The sequence below is a fragment of the Camellia sinensis genome, chromosome 11, assembly GCF_055761805.1.
Source record: "Camellia sinensis isolate YWXY chromosome 11, ASM5576180v1, whole genome shotgun sequence".
NCBI lineage: Eukaryota > Viridiplantae > Streptophyta > Magnoliopsida > Ericales > Theaceae > Camellia > Camellia sinensis.
This window is the reverse complement of record NC_138971.1, coordinates 65,173,457-65,196,784: the sequence shown is the minus strand read 5'-3', so window position 1 is coordinate 65,196,784 and position 23,328 is coordinate 65,173,457. Positions and strand designations below refer to the sequence as shown.

Below are 23,328 nucleotides of genomic sequence, written 5' to 3'. Positions count from 1 at the left end.
TGGTTTTGATCAACTTTGGAATTCCTTCCTAAGCGGATTTTGATCAACAAGAGATAAGCTATTGATCAAGTTAGGAATTCCTTATCGAGCTGATTTTGCTCGACAAGAAAGAAGTTGAAGGTTTTGTTCAATTTTAGGATTCTTTGTCAAGCGAATTTTGCTCGGTAAGAAGTAAGTTGATGGTTTTGATCAACTTAGAAATTCCTTACTGAGTGGATTTTGCTCGACAACAGGTAAGTTGATGATTTTGATTAACTTAGGAATTCATTGCCGAGCAGATCTTGCTCAGTTAGAGGTAAGTTGACGGTATTGATCAACTTAGGAATTTCTTTCCAAGTGGATTTTGTTCGGCAAAAGGTAAGTTGATGGTTTTGATCAACTTAGAAATTTCTTGCTGAGCTGATTTTGATCAATAAGATGTAAGATAATGGTATTGATCAACTTAGGAATTCCTTACCAAGTTTATTTTGCTTGACAAGATGTAAGTTGGTGGTTTTGACCAACTTAGGAATTCCTTGTTGAGCAAATTTTGCTCAGCAAGAGGTAAGTTGATGGTTTTGATCAACTTAGGAATTCCTTGTCGGGTAGATTTTGCTCAGCAAGAGGTAAATTAATATGGCTTTGATCAACTTAGGAATTCCTTGCCGAGTTGGTTTTGCTCGGTAAGAGGTAAGTGGATGGTTTTGATCAACTTAGGAATTCCTTGCTGAGCCAATTTTGCTCAGCAAGATATAAGTTAAAGGTTTTGATCAACTTAGGAATTACTTGCCGAGCGGATTTTGCTTGCTAATATATAAGTTGATGATTTTGATCAACTTAGGATTCTTTGCCGAGTGGATTTTGCTTGCCAAAAAGGTAGTTGATGATTGTCCAACTTTGTGATTCCTTGCCGAGTGGATTTTGTTCGCTAAGAAGCAAGTTGGTGGTTTGTCCAACTCTGAGATTCCTTCCTTGGCGAATTTTTTCTTGCCAAGAAGGAAGTTGGTGGTTTGTCCAACTTTGGGATTCCTTGTTGAGCGGATTTTGCTCTTAAAGAACGTAGTTAGTAGTTGGTTCAACTCTATGATTCCTTACTGAGTGGATTTTCCTTGGCAAGAAGCAAGTTGGTGGTTTGTCCAGCTAGTTCTTAGTAAGGCTAGGCATTTTTTGAATAAGTTCTAGCAAGGCTAGACATTTTTAGAATAAGTCCTAACGAAGTTAGAAATTCTTGGAATAAGTCGTAGCAAGGTTAGGCATTTTTGGAATAAGTTTTAGCAAGATTAGGCATTATTAGAATAAGCTCTAGTATCCAGATATCATTCTAGCTAGGCAACATTATACGGTTATTTTTATCAAAATAATAATAGAAAGATTCTACTCTTTTATTGGGCTCAAAAAGAATGAAAGTTTGGGGGCAATTGAGAGAGGATAAAAACAACCACCGGAATTATGTGGGTCCTGGCACTGCCACGTGTATGATAGTTGTCAAATCCTCATTAAATATTGAATTAGTGTTTTATATTATGCAAAACTCATAAGGAGATGAAATATTATTGATATAAGAGTCCTAAACAATTGGAGATTGTTTAGGATATGACTTCTGGAATATTCAAACTACTTGCTAGATAAGTCACTGGACATTATAAATAGGCGACACCACTATGGGTTGAGGTACGCAATTTCTCTTTATGTATTTCTCCATTAATAAATATTTTGATAATATTGGAGGACTGACTTGGGCGTCGGAGGACCCCATTCCGTTTAATGGCTAAGGGAGCTTTATCTTGTAGATAATGATCGTGTGGCGGATCTAGTCATTTTCTTTGTTAGATTTCTTCATCAACAAATATGGTATTTTTTTTTGTTCGTATAGGGACCAAGTTTATCTGAAAAAAGGATCGTGGGCGAGTAGTGATGGGCCCCGAAACAACTATATTTTGTTCTTATCAACACCATTTGATCCCCATAAAGCTTTTTGTTCACTACTCTTCTATATAAAGTTCAGACTAGAGTATTAGTTTTCACATCTAGCCCTTACCCTTTTCTGAGTAATTTTTTTTAGCAGCGGATATAGCATTGAAATATGGCTAAAATTTTTAAGTTGGAGGGACAAACAGAGGTCAAGTGCAAAGCTGATAAGTTTTTTGAGATCTTTACCTCTAAATCCTACCTCTTCCCAAAGATCTGCCCTGAAAAAATAAAGAGTGTTCAAGTTCTTGAAGGTGACTGGGCTACTATAGGCTCTGTCAAGGTTTGGAACTATGTACCAGGTTAGATTAGTAATTATTCAATCTTTTTAAAATACTATGCTGATTGTGTGTTTGCTCAGTAATAAATATTATGTATTGGGTAGTCTCAAAAATAGAGATGATATAATAACAAAACAAAGCACAAAATACTACTACTATGTAACAATTTTTGAAAGTAAGATGGTTTCAACAGGTATGCCCAAAAAAAAAGGGATAAATTACACTTTTCATTCTTGTAGTTTGACTCAAATTTTATTTTGGTTCCTATTATTTTCATTTGAATAATTTGATCTGTACATTTTAAGTTCAATATCAATTTGGTCCTTCCTCCAAATTAGTTTGAATTATTTTCACTTGTACACTTCGAAAGACTGATACTTGTTAAATTTAACATCTAATTTAAATGAAAGAACTAAATTGAAACCAGACGTAAAGTGTAGAGATCAAATTGCTGAAGTTGAAAGGAGATAAAAAAAAAAAAAAGTGATACTACAAAAATTTAAAATTTTATAGACAAAATTGTAGACAAATATTTTTTAGAGTTCAAATATCTTAATTGTTAAAAATGCCATTGTGACAATTTTTTTTTATTACAAATTAAAGATTTAGTAATGAATTATTATTCTTTACCAAAATTTTTATTTCAAAAAGTAAAGCTCTCGGCATGAATTTTTAGAACAAAAATTTTCATCTAATAAATCAAACTTTTGGCATGAATTGTTTTTTCCTAAATGATACATTTATTAGTAATATTTTAAAAATTTTATTGTTGAAAATCATTTTCTAACTTTTCAAGATGACCTTCTTATGACGACTCACGTAACCATTGAAATTGATCTTTTAATATTTTTTTAAACAAAATTTTTACTTCTATAAACAAAAAAAAGCTTGATTCCTAAAACTTGTAGTGATTGGTGATCCTAGGATTGTGTGGCTTTTCACAGTTTAGACGTTATTTAGTTTTATTTATCTTAAATTCCCCTTCCTGTTTGTTTTAATTAGTTTATTTCTTAGAACTTTTCGACAATGCTTTTTTTCTTGGCCAAAATTAGTTATTTATTGTTAGACTACAAAATACGGGAAATTATTCAATACTCCCGGAGCACCACGTGTCCATATTCCAAACCAATCACCAATTAGTTAGCCCCATGTTGTCCCCCTATCTCCAACATAAATCGTGGGCCCTTGTGTCTCTCCACCAATCAAAACATTACGGAGTACCACGTGTCCATACTCCGGGAGTACTGAATAATCACTCACAAAATACTACCTCCAAAAACAATAGACTACAATGGGGTAGTTTATTTTATATTTATATATATATATATATATATTACAAATTCTTACTAAAAATCTAAGAACTGAAAATAACCAAATAGAATAAAAATCACTCCAGAACCAATGAGAAAGACAATTAGAAGGGATAGATATATATAGCCAAATCTATGGTGTATAAATCTAAAAAGGACATGTGACAAAAATGCTATGCCACTTTGTTGTGAAAATTTTGCATATCCGAATTTATTTATACTGCTAAAAGTAAAAGTTGAATCATGACAAAAATTTAAAAATGATGCCATGTTCTTTGCCGAACAATATGATTATTTAGTGATAGGTAATGGTGAACACTATATATATATATATATACTTTAAAAAAAAAAAAGAAAAAAAAAAGGGGGGAAAAGGAAAAACTAAATTCAAGCACTCGATATATATATATATACTTTTAAAAAAATAAAAGAAAAAAAGAGGAAAAGGAAAAACTAGATTCAAGCACTAGACTTGAGGGTTAACGAATACCGCAGAGAGTAAACATAAAATTAGGGAACCTCGTATGGGTCACAATTATTTAGATTTGTTGGGATTAGTATAGTGGAAGTCCACATTACATATGAGCAATCAATACTTATGAAAATTCCATTAAAATTGTATTTTGATTTTAGATGGGCAAAGTGAAAAGAACAACCTAAAATAGGAAAAAAAAAAAAAAAAAAAAAAACACATTTTTTTTGCCCTTTAACCACCATTAATACAAGACCCAAATAAGGCCTAAGAGAATTTCTAAGTTACCAAGGTTGGACAACTTGTGAAAATGTTAGATTCTCTAGTTGGAAGAGAGGAGTAGATCATTTTAATTCGATTCAATAGATTAGTTACAAGGCCAATTTTGGTCAAGTGTTTGTGTATAAATCATTAATATCAATAATTTGATTAATTAAATAATTATTATCACATAATTGCATAGTATATGTTTTTAAATAACTGGATGACAAGTTCGATTTAAAAAAAAAAATCATTATTTTTTAAAAAATAAATATGTATAATTATGAGATGAATTTCATTTAGGTGGTCAGTCATAAATCTAAATTTGAATTTTTTTTGTCTAACAATTCACGCGCAAAAATAGTATGTGCATAAAGCTATGTTTATACAAAATAACCAAACTACTCAAATATTTAGATCCATCTCTATCTGTTCAAATTGAATGTTCTGGTAATTTGTTTGCAACTGTCTCTCTCTGTGTCTAATTTATTTCATAGTGAACTACATGGAACAATTTTTCGAGTGTCTTTTTCAAGTTTTTCAAACTATGCGTAGACTTTCCGTTCACAAACTTAACAACCGTTATTTATTGAATTAAAATGACACAATCTATTAAATTAAGGGTTAAAATCGAGCAAATTGAAACAATATGAACCAAATTGACACATCATGTAAACTACAGGGATCATTTGCATAATTTACCCAAAATTTATTGTCAGGGTTCTTATTTTTCAAAATCTCTAATTTCTTATTTTTAATCTAAGGCCAAAAAAACTTTAAGCCGTTATTATGTCACTAATGATCACTCTTTTCTTGTATACCGTTGATAGGGGGTTCTGAATCTGGCAAGGAGAGAATTGAAGCCATTGATGTGGATAACAAGTCAGTTACTTTCAACTTCTTTGAAGGAGATGTCTTGAAGGTTTACAAGACCTTTAAGGCCACACTGCAAGTTACAAACAAGGATGATGCATGTTTGATAAAATTGACTTTGGCTTATGAGAAGCAACATGAGGATACTCCACCTCCAACCATGTACCTGGACTTTGTGGCTAATGTCAGTAAGGATATAGAGGCTTACCTCCTCAAGGCCCAAGACAAAGCCGCTGAGGATTCTGTGTCTTAAAAACTATGTTCTCTTGTCTTAACTAATTTGCAGTCGTTTAATTTGATCATGTCTGAAGATTCTTATATCTCAAGATTCTCACAAGATCTGACGACTGTGAGTGAATTAAGATCGAGAAGTAGAAAATTTGTGAAATAGAGAATCCCTGACCAAACAAAGGGCATATAAATATATGTATGCTATGGAAGTATTGGTTAACTAGTAAAATGTATAATAAAGTTTGTGAAGCCATTATGGTGACTATTTGCTCAGCTTGTCTGATAAATAATATGTAGTTTTGAAATCTGTAATTCTCCATGCACCAGTTTTTGAATGATAAAAGTGTAGCCAAACTTTTTGGGCTAAAATACAACTTGTCAATGTGCCAAATATTCTGTTAATTTCATCCCAAGTATTAATTGTGTATTAAAGTGTTTTTTTATAGTTAACACTGTATTCATTATTGGAATGAGGGATTTTTTTTCAACAAAAAATCAATCATTAGAAAGCAATAGATAACTATAGTTTCGGTAATTTAAGATGGCGTTTGGTAACTTTTACGGCTGTGTTTGGTGAAACTCTCAAATCATAATTCTACCCCTCCATATGCACACTCCGTTTGGATACAATTTTGAAAATGTGATTTCACCACACATTTCAAAATATATTTCTCTTTCATGTTTGGCATATCTCTCTCTTTCGTCTTCTCCATTTTGAAAAGCATGGGAGTTTTTGAATTTTGTGTCTATTCGGTCATCCTCCCAGACGTTCCCTCGAACGTCCGGCCGGTTGACCGGAACCATGTAATTTTATTTTATTATTTATTTATTTATTTTTGCAATTGCCAATCGCCACCTGTTATTTGGAATATATATATATATATATATATATATATTTGTTTTGATATTTTTTAAATATAGAATTTATTTTTTTTACACAAAAATAACAAATTATTTTTTTGAATTGAATGTTAAAAAGAATTTGGTTATGAGTTTTGAATAGAATTTGCAATAGAGTTTTGAGTTGTTCGTTTGGTTTATCAGTTATAACTTTTTGAAGTAAGTTCTGAAATTTTTTTTCAAAACTCATAACTAAACAAATTTTCTCAATTCATATGTCACATCAAAAATTCAAAACTCAATTCAAAAACCTTTTCAAAATTTATAACCAAACAAATTTTCTCTATTCAAATTATAATTTCAAAACTCACAAACTCAAAATACAACTCTATTATCAATTCATAGATCTAAAACTCTACTAAGCACGACATATGGTTTTTTTTTTTTTTTTTTTTTTTTGCTTAATTTTAGAAAAACAAAAATTGTAAAAACGTTTGGTTTGAACAAAATGTTTAAAAAAAATTAAAATAAAAACTTAAAAACGTGTTTGTTAGTTTTAATGCATAAAATGTTTATTTTATTTTTTAATTATTCATGACAATGAGTAATTTCATTTCTACATTGATTAACTACAGATTGCCATTGTCTGGTTTTCTCTGCTTGATTCCTACATGAAGCTTCCAATGCTGAAATATCATTCTTAAGTTCTGTTAAATTTAATGTATAAAGAGAAATAGAGAGACTGTTAGAATTAATGTATAGAGAAATAGAGAGAGAATAAATTGTATGTGATGATTTTTATATATTATGTACATGGTTGGTCTCCTTTATATAGGAGATGTGGGTGGATAGTAGATGTAGTGGAGTAGGTGGAGTAGGTGGAGTGGAGTAGTTTTAACAGCCCCCCTCAAACTCAAGGAGGATAGACACAAATCAACTTGAATTTGGAAAGAGTAACAAAATAAGAAAATAGACTAATACATAAAATAAAAGAGGATAGGAGACACTGTATGGTCCTGTTGGACCGTTGGTGAAGACACTGTGCGGGCATGTCAGATCGTTGTAGAGGACACTGTATGGTTGTGTCAGACCGTTGTAGCAGATAATGTCTGGACAGTTTACGAGGTCATGTCAGACCGTTGTAAAAGCTAACCGAAATCAATGTCGGGACAGTTTATGGGGTCATGCCGGACTGTTGTAAAAACTAACCGGAATCAATGTCGGGACAGTTTATGGGGTCATGCCAGACCGATGTAAAAGCTAACCGGAATCAATGTCGGGACAGTTTATGGGGTCATGTCGGACCGATGTAGAAGCTACTGTATGATTGTGTATATAGGCTGCCCAAAAGATATACAGGTAGATATATATCGAGCCCTCAAAAGTCGCGCCCTCAAAAGGCGCGCCCACTTCATCAAAAGCCGTGCCCGACAGAAATCATCGAACGGCGAGCCATCAAAAGTTGTGCCGGACACGCGGTGAGGCACGTGATCGACAGAGTGTCGTGTCGTCCGCGTCGTCATTGTCTATATAAACCAATGCGGAGGCTGTGTAAACCAAACCAGTCTGAAACCTCTGAACACTGTCATTCTGAAACACTCTGTAACCAACCCTTTCTGACATTACCAGTCGGAAATCGTTGCTTCTCTGAAACACTCAGCAACCCAAAACATGGCCTCTTCTTCCCGTTCAGCTACCCAGAACATGGCCTCTTCTTCCCGTGGTCTGCTCACCCTCTTTCCCGACCTCAACGAGTCCACAAGAGAGATAACCGGTGCGGTGGCCCGTGAACCTCAACCAAGCGCCCCTGGTTTTGCTCCGTTGACCTTTCCTATGCGGTCTGTGGAGCAAATAATGGCAGCGCAATTGGATATTGAGGCCAATCAGTATGCATTGAAGTCATGTGTGGAGACCATGACTACAGTCACAAACTTGTCGCACCGGCTTCAGAGTAGGACAAATGAGGTGCAGCAGTTAAACGCCCAACTGGCTCTACTCCAGCGCATGTATAAGGATGCGCGAGCAGAGATATGTGTGCTAAAAGCGGAAAACAAGGAGCTGAAGCGGAAGGCCACCGTTATGTTCCAAGTTGGAGGTCCGCCATATGCTGCAGTGGAGGAGCAGGGGGGAATGAACGTGCTCGGTGGATTAGGAAGTACTGAGACCGGGTTGTCATGGGACACCCAAGATAAAAGTAAGAAGAAGAGAACAACGGAATAGGCGAAAAAGTAAGGCCGGTTTTTGTGGTGGCTGTGGGTTGTGGTTGGAGATGTGTGGTTTTTTTTTTTTTTTTTTTTGTGTGTAAAATTGTGATCGGGGTTGATCCCGGCAAGAAGAAATGACAAGTTTGTGGAATGAAAACGAGTTGGATGTGAATGGATTTTTTATTTTTTTTTGTGAAAGAAGGAAGATAAAATAAAATAAATAAAGGGTATAGTGGGATCAGACGGCGTGATGTGAAAGTGGAGAGTGTTTGGGTAATATAGTATAATAAAAAGAGATATATATATATATATATATAATAAAGAAAGTTGGAGAGAGTGGGAAGCATAATAATGAGTCATGAGTCTGAGCTCAACAAGGGGCAGTGCTTTATAATAATAAAAAATAAAGGTGAGGTAGTGGATGTGTTTGGGAACTGCGTGTGAAAGAGAGTGCAGGTTGGGGCTGGTGCCTCCTCCTCTTCCTCACCAGCTTCTTCTTTGGGCTTTGCTGGTTCCTTCTTCGCTTCTTTCTTTGGCTTATCCTGGCAGCAATAAGACCAACCTTTTGCCCAGGTGGTGAATCACGGCGAACAGTGCTGGCATGACCAATATGTTGATGGTTACCACCACCATGGGGATGCTCCACGGGATTCATAGCCACACCACGAACCTTGGGCCAGCTATTCCTCTTGACACGATACTTGTGATATGCGTTACCAGCCTTGAGCATGGGCTTTTCAGTACGTCCTCCTCCGGCAACCTGGCCAATCATGGCCCGACACCCACTGGGCACAATCTTTTTCACTCCTGATGGGAGTTTGATCCTTGAGGTACCATTATCTGGGTTATGACTGATAACAATAGCGTAATCACCAGAAGCTCTAGCCAAGACACCACGATCACCGACATGGTGTTCAACGTTGCAAACAACAGCACCTTCAGGGATAGATCTGAGAGGAAGAACATTGCCAACCATGAGATTGGCTTTCTTTCCGCAGAAAACGAACTGGCCAGTGTACATGCCTTCGGTAGCGACGAAGAGCTCCTTCTAGTGCTTGAATCGGAAGGGGTGGCGGAACGTGACTCGAACCAGAGGCGCACCGCGACCTGGGTCGTGGATGATCTCGGTGATCACGCCCTTCAGGTAGCCGTTGCGCTCGCCGAAGTCGAGGCTACGGAACCGAGCTGGACCCTTGCGGTGGTGGGTGTGGGACTTGAATACGGACCCAGCACCCTTACGTTGAGCTCTGATCACACGACCCATCTCTCTCTCTCTCTCTCTCTCTCTCTAGGGTTTGGGACGGCGGTAGGTAAGAAGAGGTGGGGGTGAGAAGGTGTGCGTAGAAAATTCCAGCGGGCAGCAAAGGCAAAGTTGCCAGCCGGCTGCCCGCCGGTGAGAAAGAAATACAGGCCTAAATCTTATGGCTCTGAAACCATGTTAAATTTAATGTATAAAGAGAAATAGAGAGACTGTTAGAATTAATGTATAGAGAAATAGAAAGAGAATAAATTGTATGTGATGATTGTTATATATTATGTACATGGTTGGTCTCCTTTATATAGGAGATGTGAGTGGAGAGTAGGTGTAGTGGAGTAGGTGGAGTAGGTGGAGTAGGTGGAGTGGAGTAGTTTTAACAAGTTCACCCATCTCTCTCTCTCTCTCTCTCTCTCTCTCTGCATTTCAATAATTTCATTCTCAGTTCAGACTTTTGCCTCCTCGATCTCAATTTTCTTTCAAACTATTTCATCAATTTTTCGCCTCTGATCATCTAAATCTATCAAAGTCTGGTTCAAATCTTTCTTGATCAAACCATTTTCCTCAATCAAGCTCTCAAAGTTCCTTTCATTCTGCTTCATTTCTTTCACTAAAACATCAATCTTCTCCACTATCTTCTTTTCCATCTCCACACTTTCCAGATACTTCTCCAAATCGGCCACATAGCTCACAGCCTCTGTTCCCTTTTCTGCTGACTTAATACCTTCTCATTGAGTGCAGCCAACACCATTTCCAACTTCTTTTTCTTTATCATTTCCAAACTTCTCTACTTCTCAATCCCTTTCTTCTCGCTAACTACTTCCTCAATTTCAGTTGATACATAGATCTGTTGTATCTATTGTTTAAACAACAAAAAATCAGAAAAAATTTGTTTCCTCTCTCAATGAAGCACCAACAGAGGGGAGAGAGAGAGGCAGAGAGAGAGAGAGAGACAGATACCTGGGTTGCTGTTGATGATGGAGAGAGCGAGAGAGGAAAGACAAGATCCAAAGAAAGAGCTTATTTTTTATCATTGAAGAATAGCTGTGGACACTGGGTGTCTCTATTTGCACACCACATTTCATCTCAATGCACACCTTTAATAAATTGATAAATAAGCAATTTTTTCAATACACACCACAACTTTTCATCTTTACCCTTATTCACACACCCCACCCACAATCTTCCATTTTTACTCTCATTCACTCACTCACACACTCCATCCCCACCCACGATCCATCTCCCCCCTCCTTTCTCTGATTGATTGTCACCCCCACATACTGGTGAGCAAAACCAGTGATAAAGACTCCTCAAGGCACCGGTGAACAGAACCAGTGGTGAAGACTCCTCAAGATGTCAGTGAAAATTTCAGTTTGCAAACCGTTCGACTCTGGACTTTCGAACCTTAACAATTTGTTCGGATTATTTCTGTCGAACCTTAGCCACTTGTCCGGAGTGTTTCTTTCGAACATTAACCATTTGTTCGACATTTTAGTGTCGAACCTAACTACAAAAGGTGTGTATTATAACCTTTTGTGATTTGTGGTCATTTTACATAAGGTTAATGTTGTAATAAAAAATAAATCAATTAATGGTTTGCTTTGAGATGAAATATGGTGTGCAAATAGAGGCACCCGTGGACACTACGCCTTTTTTGAGTATAAGACACATTTCCACCCATGTTGTGTTGACTTGCTAATCTCACATCGAAATAGTCACCACTTAATTTTATCAGAAATTAAAAAAGTTTTAACAATGAAAACTAAGTTAAGGATCTGATTCGTCATAACCAAAAAGATTGCTGGTTTAGAAGTTAAGATACAAAAGGGGAAGGTAATTGATATGAGTTGAAATGTTACACTTTGAGGTTCTCTATCTTATGTTTTTAGTCTTTTAACTTATGATATTTGTGTTGGCTACATATTTTGTACAGACCAATCGCAGTTTAACACGTGGCAAGATGAGGCCAATACGGGAAGTTAATTCAAATCTCTAATCGCAATCATACACGTGGCAGTTAACATTGGTTATTGTGGATTTGCATAGTACTGGATCAGCGAAGAGATGCAAGATGGTGTGGCCTAACGGTTACTCATACATTTAAATTCAAAATCAGGAGGGAAGCCTAACTATAAAGAGTGGTGTAGTGGAACTAACTATGAGACAACATGTTCAGTAATTATGGGAGGACTGTTCGACGGTTGGAAGCCCACTTCGATGGTTACTATGGGATAGTATAAATAACAGAGAAAGCTCCAGAGTAAAGCATCCAGACTCAGATCAAAATTATGAAAGACCATCATCTGTACCTCAGTCATGGTATGAGCCTCTTTTATCTATATTAGATTTAACTCTTGTATGGTGAGTTTACAATTTGAATTACACTATATATATATATATATATATTGACTTATTGGTGAGTTCAGAATTGCACAACCTAATAAGAGGATATGTGATTTTTTTGATTTTTTTTTGGTGGTTTAACTCTTTTTAAACAAACTTTTGCTTCTGGACTCCATTTTAACTTATCCCAAATACTTGGGCCTTGGTTGGTTTGTTTTTGAGAAATAAATTTAAAATTTTTTTTTTCTAAAATTTTGTTCGGTTTAGTGATTCTGGAATTTTTTTCCAAAATCACTTTCTCTTTCCTATACATCAATCAATCATTTTTTTTTCTCTCCTCTCTCATTCTCAATCACTTTTTCTCTCACATACATCTACTCAACTACAACAAAATATCAAATCATCCCAAACTTCCATACTTCAAAACTATTTCCAAAATATACAACCAAACAAATAAAAAAAAATTCTAAACATTTTTTTCAAATTTTTTTTGAAAATTTATCTCCCAAAACCAAACCAAACACACAATTATTTTCTGTCCTTCTTAAAATAAAATAAAAATAATAAAAAAATTGTTACATTTGAAAAGTTGTTAAAAATTTGTTTTTTTCTAAGTAAAAAAATTTGAGTGGCCTTTCTATTGTGGCTTATTTAGCCAAATAAGCAAAAAGAGATTGGGAAGTGGGTTGGCTTTTTGACTTTTTGGCTTTTTTGGTTATTTTAGCCTGGGCTAAAATGCTTGGTTTGAGAAGAGTTTTTTGACTTTTTGGCTTTTTTGACTTTTTTTTGTGAGAGAAGAGTGTAATGAGTATGGGTTGAATGTGATGTTTTATTTTTTGTGGCTAAAATATCATATTTTGTCTTTTGTAGCTAAAAAAGCCAAAAAAGCCCCATATTCTTCTTTCCAAAAGGAGGCCTGATTTATTTAGTTCACTCCAAACGGTGCTCTACCAATCAAAGTAAAAAATGATGAGTGTGATTAGAATTTTTTATCTCCAATTCTCTACTTGTTCTAATGCATTCTCAATCTCGATATAATTTATAAAAAAGGATAAATTACACTTTGCCTCTTTAAAGTTTCATTCATTTTTTATTTTGGTTCTTTTAAGTTTAATTTTTCTTACTTTGGCCTTTTATATTTACAATCTTATCCACTTTGGCCCTTTAAGTTTAATTTTTTCCACTTTAGCCCTTCATGTTTGCAATCCATCCCACTTTGACCCTTCATATTTTCAATCATTTCCACTTTATTTCTAGACCAACTTTCATCCAAAAAATTAACAGAATCTGCCACATTACTAACACATCAGCTCCATGGACTAACTTCCATCAAAAAAACTAACAGAATCTGTCACATCACTAACACATCAGCTCCACATGTGATGAAAAAAATTCACTAAAGATGAAAATAAAAATGAAAATATACCGACTCAAATACTTGTATTGTCAATTCTGAAATTGAAAGTTTACTATTGTTTTTTTCGTCTTTAGTAAACTTTTTTTTTTCTTTTTTTAGTTAAATTTGTTTTTATTTTTTTAGTTGCATCTAATTTAGATGTATCAATAATGTAATAATGTAAATAAATTTGAAAAAAAAAAAGTTCACTGAAGACAAAAAATTAATTTTTTGTTTTTTTATTTTTTGCATCATTAGTGAATTTTTTACATCACATATGAAGCTGATGTGTCAGTGATGTGATAAATTCTGTTACTATTTTAGATGAAAGTTAGTCTAAGAGTAAAGTATAAAGGATTGCAAACATGAAGGGCTAAAATGGAAATGATTACAAACATGAAGGGCCAAAGTAGGAAAAATCCTTGTAAACATAAAGAGCCAAAGTGAAAAAAATCAACTTAAAGGGCTAAAGTAAGGAATGAGTGAAACTTTAAGGGGTCAAAGCGTAATTTACCCAAAAAAATAAAATAAAAATTAAGACAGAAGCAAAAGAATGCAGTCTTGTTGAGGACCACTGTGAGTCTGCGAGTATCTGATGCGAAAATATCAAGTTAATCCAGCGAGCAAAGCGGATATGGACGAACCCTAGATGTTGGAATCTCACTGCATGACTTTCACATTCAACTTTGGGTAGGAGGGATGAGGACTAACAACTCTTATCCAATTATTTAGATTATAAAAATTCCATTTCGAATATCAAGGCTGGACCATGCATCTTTTCTCATTTTTGGCATGGCTTTCTTTCTTTCAATTGCTTGTTTGGACCCTCAAGTTATCTTTCTATCTCCTCAATGTGGGACGTCGTAGTAGTCCAATTAAAGGATTGGGTATGGTTTCCCTTATGAGAATTGTTTCTACTTAGCCTCTGTTTGGAAAGTTAGTTTTGAGATTTTTTTTTAGTTAAAATAATCACAAAAAATAAAATAGATTTTTTAGTTTAATAAAACAAAGCATCACATTTAACTCATGATCATTACATTTTTTTTCTTACAAAAAAATCAAAAACTTTTTTCAAATTAAGCTTTTTAATCCCAAATTAAAATAATCAAAAAAATTAAAAAAATTAAAAAATCAATCGACTTTCCAAATCAACGATTAGAAAGTTTTAAAGTTCCAAGATTCAAGTCTTAATCACTAGGGTAATCCTTTGGGATTGGTTGATGAGATTGAAATTCAAATATTTCTATTGATGATTTGACCCTGTAAGAGGACTATCATCCAATAACATATTGCCACTCGTCCATATTTCTTCTAGAGTATTTTAATTTAATCCTTTGGGATTGATTGATGAGATTGAAATTCAAATATTTCTATTGATTATTTGACCGTAAGAGGATTAGCATCCAATAACATATTGCCACTCGTCCATATTTCTTCTAGAGTATTTTAATGGGTTGAGCTTTCCTTCAATCAACTGAAGAGTACTGTTGGGCTCATGGAGCCTGCCACAGGTTTCGTTTCGATAATTTAAATCGTTCAATATTTAGAACTCATCAAATACTAGATATATGTCAGTAAAAAATTACCTTGATTGGATATCAATAGTTATTTCATCAGATAAGATTTTCGTCAGCCGTTTATTTTTTCACCGTCTGTTTTTTTTAATACAAAACTGATTTGATCACGTAATTATTAATATCCGATCAACGTGATTTTTTTGCAAAAATATAGTACTCGACGAGTTCTATATATGTAACGGTTCAGATTATCGAAATGAGATCTGTAGTAGACCCCACGGATCCAACAGTACTCTTCAGTCCGATCACAGACTAGAGAGAAATCAACCCATTTTCTAATTGTTTCAAATCTATTTATTTCAGCCTTAGAAGCTTGAGCCATTTGAAAGCACCACACTCAGTGGCGGTGCCACGTAAGGACCAGGGGGGTCACGTGCCCCCCGGATTTTGTGATTATTTATTTATTTATTCGTTTTTTACAAATATAAAGAAAATATTTTAAATAAAAAGAATTACAAAAATATTATTAGAGTGAAATATTAACGACATTTTAAAAATTATGAAAATAGTAATGGTTGTTTTAATTGAAAATGAAGAGACTACTGTAAATCATATTATTTATGAAAATTTTAAATTTAACGGTGATGTCATTATAATTGACATGCAAGTATAAGTAATCTCACTATAAATATGTGAAATTTATTGAATTGTTAGTTACATTTGACATGTGAGGATCACTCTCTATATGTTTATTTACTATTAATTGGTGATATCGCATACTAATGATAACATGATATTACTATTATATAGAATTTTTAATCAAATTTTGTATAAAAAAAATAATTTATCATTATATAATTTATTTTAAGACTTATATCCATATTTTTTGATGTTTCACGAAATCAATTGTAAAAACTTTCGTGCAATATTTTTGTAAAATTTTTGAATATTGTAATTAATAAATGCCCTCCTAATTTAACTTTCTAGCTCTGCCACTGACCACACTGCAATTGAAAGACGAATTTCGAAGATGAAGAGAAAATATATTTTTCTATTTAGTATTTTTTGAGATCGTAAGGTTCACTAAAGGTCCGGTTTTAATGATATAAACTGTTTATTTTGTATAATTTTTTGTGCATATTATTTATAAAAATAAAAATTAGATCGATATTTCTTTTTTTCTTTTTTGTGTATACCTAATGCGACAAATTGAATAAGTTATGGTCATTAGATCGATCTAATTTTTGTGTGTGAATAATATACACAAAGGAATTTATAAAAATAAATAATTTAAATTATTATTATTATTATTTTTGATCTGTGAAAGTTAGTGATTAATTGTTAGATTAGCACATTTGAAGAGCTAAAACTAGCATCCATACATCTTGTAAGAAAATCTTATTTTCCCATTCTACTTCTAGGAGTAGAACTCAAAACCTCCTCGTAGGAGAGATTTGATAACCAAAAGACTAACCAATCAAATAGTTCTAATTATTGATATAGCACGAACTTGAATAACACCTTTTAATTCAGAGATTTAGAATTAAGGGAAAGCGAGCCCTAAGGAGGGTTTCTCCCGAATTCAACTTGGGTATGGACTAGAGAGACATGTGTGGCTATAGGGCCTATAACTCTAAACTAAGGGGTTATTTTGGATGATCTAAATAAGTGTATTTTTTGATTTTTCATGAAAAAACGTGGAATATGGGTTGGATTTGAAGTGATGTGGTAGAGAGGTGATATGACTTAAATAAGATAATGTGATTTAAATAAGATAGTGACTATTTAACTTTTTAACTTTTTTAAATTATGTCAAACTAGGCCTAAATAACCCTAAAGTTTGCAATGTGATACATATTAACCTAAAATTTGTAAGGGAAGTTAGGTAACAACTGAATAGATTATTTCCTGCTAATCTAGAATAAGAAAAGCATAACATAAAAAAACACAATATATACAAATTACTCCCTCTGTCTCAAAATAATGGTTTCTTTTGGAGAATTTAACTTGTTTTGATAGTACAATTATTGCATTTGAAAAAGTTAATTTTTCAAAATTACCCTTTTGATAGTGCATTTTTTGGGAATATCAATGTCATAATTGTACTTTTTATATTGTTTATTAATTTAAAAGAAGGGCAAAATAGGAAATTTATATTATTTTTGTACTTGATTTTTGAAGAGAGACTAATATTTTGAGATAATAAAAAATAGAATAAGAGACTAATATTTTAAGACGGGGAGTAAATAATTTAAATTTTTTCTTATACTAAAATAAAACTATCATATTTAACTAATAATTTAAAAATCAATAGAAATTTCGTAACCTTCTTGGGTCCAACTTGGCTAAATAAACCAATGCTACCCTCTCTGCATCAAAAACTCCCAATCATCAGAGTTGAACATGTAATCAGTCCTTATACAATCCAAAATCGGAGAATTTTTTTCCCCCTAAATATTATCAATAAAGTATTCCCTTACCAACCCTTCAATTCAAATCTTATTGCTGTATGATGCAGCTTTTGGGAGTATTTTCCCTTCTATGGATTGAACAAGAAAAATAATCGGTCTTTGTTTGGAAAGAATTAATTTAGTTTTCGTTTGGGAAGAGCTAAAATAACTTGATTCTTTGAGTATTTTAGCCTAATTTTTTTAGTCTCATTTGGTTTTTATTTTTGACTTTTTTGATTTTTGTGAGAGAAAAAGTGTAATGATTATGATTTGGATGTGACATTTTATCTTATTGACTTATGTATCCAATTTTGCCCTTTGTACTTTTTTACCCAAAAAGCCAAAACCAAACATAACTTTAGTCTTTTTTCTTTTTTCTTTTTTTGTGACTAATATAACCTGACTAAATTAGTTTTGTTGGGAAGAAATTTTAGTTTCTTTTTTAGTTTGGATGTGAATCGTGATGATTATGATAGAAAAAGTAAAATGATTATAATTTTGATATAACATTTTATCTTATTAGTTAAAGTAACCTATTTTGTCATTTTATACTTATTTAGTCATTTTAGTCCTTCCTAGACAAGGCCTCGACATTAATTTATGGGTCTAACTTGTCTCCGGTTGGAGATAAGACTAGACCTTCCAGTGCACTTTGTGGGCCCACTTTTGGACTTTATTTCGATAATCCGAACTGTTTACATTTTAAGATTCGTTGAGTACATTATCCATGTGCAAAATCAAGTTGATCAGATAATGACAACTACGTGTTCGAATCAGTTTTATATGAACCGTTTATTTTTTTACCGTCTATATTTTTATACAAAATTGATTCGAACATGTAGTTTTCGTTATCTGATTGACTTGATTTTTTACAGAGATAATGTATTCAACGAACTCTAAAATATCAATGGTTCATATCATCAAAATGGAATCCAAAAGTGAACCCACGGGGGGGATTGAAGGGTCTAATCTTGATCTCCAGCTAGAGACAAGCTGGACCCTTAATTTATTCACTTAGGCCTATTTTGACAACTCACTATTTTAATCAAAAGGCCTAAATATCACTATAAAAAAAAAAAAAATTATTTTTCTTATTTTTTTTACACATTTTTTTTATAAAAAAAAATCATTCAAAAAATCAATTTTCAAAACGGCCCTTAGATTCACTAGTTAGTAGTTACCTAGCAAGTAACAAGTAGTATTTTTCCACTTGCTCTTCTTTTATTGATATTTTGGATGAATTGTTTTTCGTCCATCAATAAAAATTCTTTTTTTCACCGATTAAAATAAATAAATACATAAAATGACAACAAAACAATGGAAGGTCTTAAAATACCTAAATAAAGATATGTGCAAGTAGTTGTCTTCGTGCCCAACATTGTTTGTCTTTATCCCAATGCAATCCAAGTCACGTAATGCGGTGAAAATATTCAAATATAAAAATGTCAAAGATATGATCATACATGTTTATAAGTGTATCGGACTCGGAACTTTGATATAAAAAATAAATAAATAAAGTAAAATAAAATTTAAACCGGCATTGTCATGTGACATATAATTATGGATTATCATGTGTATAGCAGTTGTCAAATCATCATCAAATATTGTATTAATGTTTTATCTTATGCAAAATTTATCAAGAGATAAAATATGATCGATATAGGAGTCCTAAATAATTTGGAATAGGACTTCTCAAATATTTAAATTACTTACTAGGCAAGTCATTGAATCTTATAAATAGGCAATATTACATGAGTTGAGATATGCGATTTCTCTTTATGAATTTGTCAATTAAATATTTTATTAATATTGAAAGATTGACTTGAGCGTCAGAGACCGTTTAATGGTTAGGAGAGTTTTATCTTGTAGATGGCAATCGTGTGACAAATCTGATTATCTTTTTTCTGTTAGATTTCTTCATTAACAAATACGACATATATATATATATATATTTTATATCTGTACAATTGAGACAATCTAGACTACGACTGAATCCAACATAAAAAATATCAATATGTGACGCATGGACATTAATGATAGGTTCTTAATATTTTTTTTTACTTTACATTAACAATCAAATTGTGCAGGGAAAGACTTTGAAAATTATATGTTCCGTATTGTGTTTTTTGGGCCCGCTAGGGCCATCTTGAAACATGCTTTTGGATTTTGGGTTGGGTCAGGGTTATTTTAATTTAAAAAAAATAAACTTTTTAGTTTAATAAGATAAAATTTCACATCTAAACTATAATCATTTCAGTTTTTTTGCTTATAAAAGTCAAAAAAATCAAACAGTCCATCCCAAATGAGACTTTTTAGCCCCAAGCTAAAATAATTAAAAAGTCAAAAAACTAAAAAACCAAATCACATTCCAAACGAATGCTTTATAATCATGTGACTAAAAGAGATTATAGGAATTTTCTGGGTCATTTTGAAAGTTAGTGCTTGCTTGGCATGTGTTAAAATAGTACATGCTATTGTAGCACATTATCCTATTTGGGTCACAATCTCTTTTTAGGTCACATCACCTCTATATCACATCATTTCAAACTTAATCCATATTTTATATTTTTTTTTATTTATAAAAAGTCAAAAAATATACTAATCTGACACTTTCTAAATAATTCATTAGTTTTCACTATCTATTTTAGTGGGCTTAATATTTGTGCGATGATGTCAGAGCATTGAAAGGCTGGAAAATAAACATGCCATGCATAACCCAGGTTAAATGTAATAATTATATATTTTATTTATTATATATTATATTATATTTAGTTTTTTTTTTCTTTTATATAAAAGAATTTTGTATATATTGTTACATCATTATTCCACACAATATTAAATATATATATAATATAATGTTCTCTCGTTATTAAATATTATAACATGATATCAGAGCTATAGATGAAGTTCTTGGTGTTCTTTACTTTTCTCGACAAGCGGCAAACTTACGTTGGCCGTCTGCCGGACCTCAACCTATTCCGTTGCCATATTTTCCTTTCAGTACTGTTTCGTAGTGATCTCTTCCTTTATCCGCTAGTTTATTCCTATCCCAAATATCGCTATTATATATATATATATACTTTACTCGTAATCCTTTATTATTATTATTATTATTTTTTTTTTTGTGCTATTGCCCCACTTTGTCTTTTCCACTACTTCAACCTCAAATAAGTTTCTGTCTTCAAACTTATTTGAGTTTGAGGGGGAGTATTATACTTATATCATGGTGAGAATAGTTATACACTATGCAAGCCACCCAAGCCGTCCCCTTGGTGCACTCCCTAAGCTGCCTCTTTGGCGCACTCCCCAAGCCACCCCCTTGGCGCATTCCCTAAGCTGTCTTCCTTGGTGCACTCTCTAAGCTGCCCCCTTGGTACATTTTGTTCCTTTTCAAGCCACCTCTTGGCGAACATGGTTCCTTTCCAAGCCGCCTTCTGGCACACATGGTTCATCTATTGCCATCACCATTTAGCACTACGTTATATGTTACGCGTGTGCCACGTTTTATTGGTTCAACACCCGTTCTTATTCTATAATTATCCTACAAGACCATAAATTGTCTCTCGGAATTAGCTTTGACCTTTGATCTATCTCCAGCGCTCTTGATCTATCTCAAGCGCTCTTGCGCTCCCATTCAGAATTTGCAATCTATTTGCTTTTTATTTTATTTTTTTAGTTTTATTTCATATTTTAGGTTCTCTCTCCAAACCTATTTGAGTTTGATGGAGAGTGTTAAATATAATAATTACATATTATGTCCATCATACATACCATATTATATTCATTATCATACTTAGGTTTCTTTCCTCCTATATAAAGGAGTCTTGTATATATTGTTATATTATTATTCTACACAATATTGAATACATACATAATATAATACTCTCTCCCTCTCTCTCTCTCTCACAGATATTCTAATAGCACTGTTCGAGTTTCTATAATTTTACAGTAACAGTCAATGGTAGTTTGAGGCAACACAACACTTAGTACGATCTTATTCACATGTAGCTTGGCTATTCATGTTGAACGGTATCTCTATTGCTCGACAAAATAGAATTGCTTGGCAAAATAGAACAGCGTCCCTAAACCAATAGAACTATGGTTTCAACCTTGACATATTTTCGGAACTAGGCTAAAGGACTGAACAACCGACCATGCAAAACTTGACTGCACAACGATGATACTGGGTAGCCTCAACGTCACTGATGAGCAATAGAGTCACACCAAACGACTAGAAGAAGACAGCGCAAAGAGAAATCTCGACAATTCTGTAGATTAGTCATTTGGTCTTTAGTCGCAATCCAAGCAAGAACAAAAAAAAGCCCTAAGCAAGAATGATTGTGAGGGTGAACAAATAGTTTATTCACAAAGCATGCAAAGGATAGTTGATGGGCAAAGAGTTTGTCGCTGCCACGCTAAGGGACCATGCATCAAATTGTTGTGAACTTGAGGGCAATGAAAAACTGCTATAAAATAATTTCAACTACCGGGCATATAATCGTTGCATTCCGGATAACCAAGTCATGATTATCTTGTTTTTAGAGGTGTTGGTGCGCCATTATCAACACCTCCTCCTTACTACGGTATGTTGTGGTTAAATCCAGCCAAACTGAAATTCCAATAATAAAACTTTAGCCCAGTTGGGTTGTTGGCAACTCTGCAACAAAGTTACATGCACTGCCTTCCAAAGCAACTAAGAGCCAGTCCAGTCTACAAGCTTGGCAACGTTTTCTTATGAGATAGCTCGGTTAACTCATGTAGCTTGGTGGACCATTCTATAGCTCAGTTTAATCGTTGAACGAAGTTACATCCGTATGCATCCGAACTTGGTTATATGGTTTGAAAATCTTTGCCGTGACTGGGTTACACCAAAAATTTGGAGGCAAAGGAGTAGATGAGATGAGCTAGAATATGTCTGAATAATATATTGAGATGAAGTCCACGCTTTACGGATCATGGAGGCAAGATGAATTACGCTACCCCTTGGTTAAAAATTTTATCTCCTTGTCGAGCTGATTTTGCTCCGAGGACTAAGTTGAGGGATTTGTTCAACTTTGAGATTCTTTGCCTAGCTGATTTTGCTCACCAAGAAGGAAGTTTACGGTTTTGCTCAAATTTTGGATTCCTTACTGAGCGGATTTTGTTTGACAAGAGGTAAGTTGATGGTTTTGATCAACTTTGGAATTCCTTCCCAAGCAGATTTTAATCGACAAGAGATAAGCTGATGGTTTTGGTCAACTTAGGAATTCCTTGTCGAGCTGATTTTGCTTGATAAGAAAGAAGTTGAAAGTTTTGTTCAATTTTAGGATTCTTTGTCGAGCGAATTTTGCTCGGTAAGAGGTAAGTTGATGGTTTTGATTAACTTAAGAATTCCTTACTGAGTGGATTTTGCTCAACAAGAGGTAAGTTGACGATTTTGATCAACTTAGGAATTCATTGCCGAGCAGATCTTGCTTAGTTAGAGGTAAGTTGACGATATTGATCAACTTAGGAATTTCTTGCCAAGTGGATTTTGTTCGGCAAGAGGTAAGTTGATGGTTTTGATCAACTTAGAAATTTCTTGCTAAGTTGATTTTGATCAATAAGATGTAAGATAATGGTATTGATCAACTTAGGAATTCCTTACTAAGTTGATTTTGCTTGACAAGATGTAAGTTGGTGGTTTTGACCAACTTAGGAATTCGTTGTTGAGCAAATTTTGCTCGGCAAGAGGTAAGTTGATGGTTTTGATCAACTTAGGAATTCCTTGCCGAGCAAATTTTTCTCAGCAAGAGGTAAATTAATATATGGTTTTGATCAACTTAGGAATTCTTTGCCGAGTTGATTTTGCTCGGTAATAGTTAAGTGGATGGTTTTGATCAACTTAGGAATTCCTTGCTGAGCCAATTTTGCTCGGCAAGATGTAAGTTAAAGGTTTTGATCAACTTAGGAATTCCTTGCCGAGCGGA

At 33.6% G+C, this 23,328-nt stretch overlaps 1 protein-coding gene and 1 pseudogene across 1 annotated transcript; one reads left to right on the top strand and one right to left on the bottom strand.

The window, feature by feature from the left end:
* The first annotated feature begins 1,652 nt into the window (after window positions 1–1,652).
* Window positions 1,653–5,682, top strand: LOC114276869 (kirola). Its single transcript, XM_082894040.1, has 2 exons — window positions 1,653–2,249; window positions 5,102–5,682. Exons 1-2 carry the CDS (start codon window positions 2,063–2,065, stop codon window positions 5,395–5,397), a joined length of 483 nt encoding a protein of 160 aa, XP_082750166.1. The 5' UTR covers window positions 1,653–2,062; the 3' UTR covers window positions 5,398–5,682.
* Window positions 5,683–8,807: 3,125 nt separating this feature from the next.
* On the bottom strand, window positions 8,808–9,748 carry LOC114294178 (large ribosomal subunit protein uL2z pseudogene; annotated as a pseudogene).
* Window positions 9,749–23,328: the final 13,580 nt, after the last annotated feature.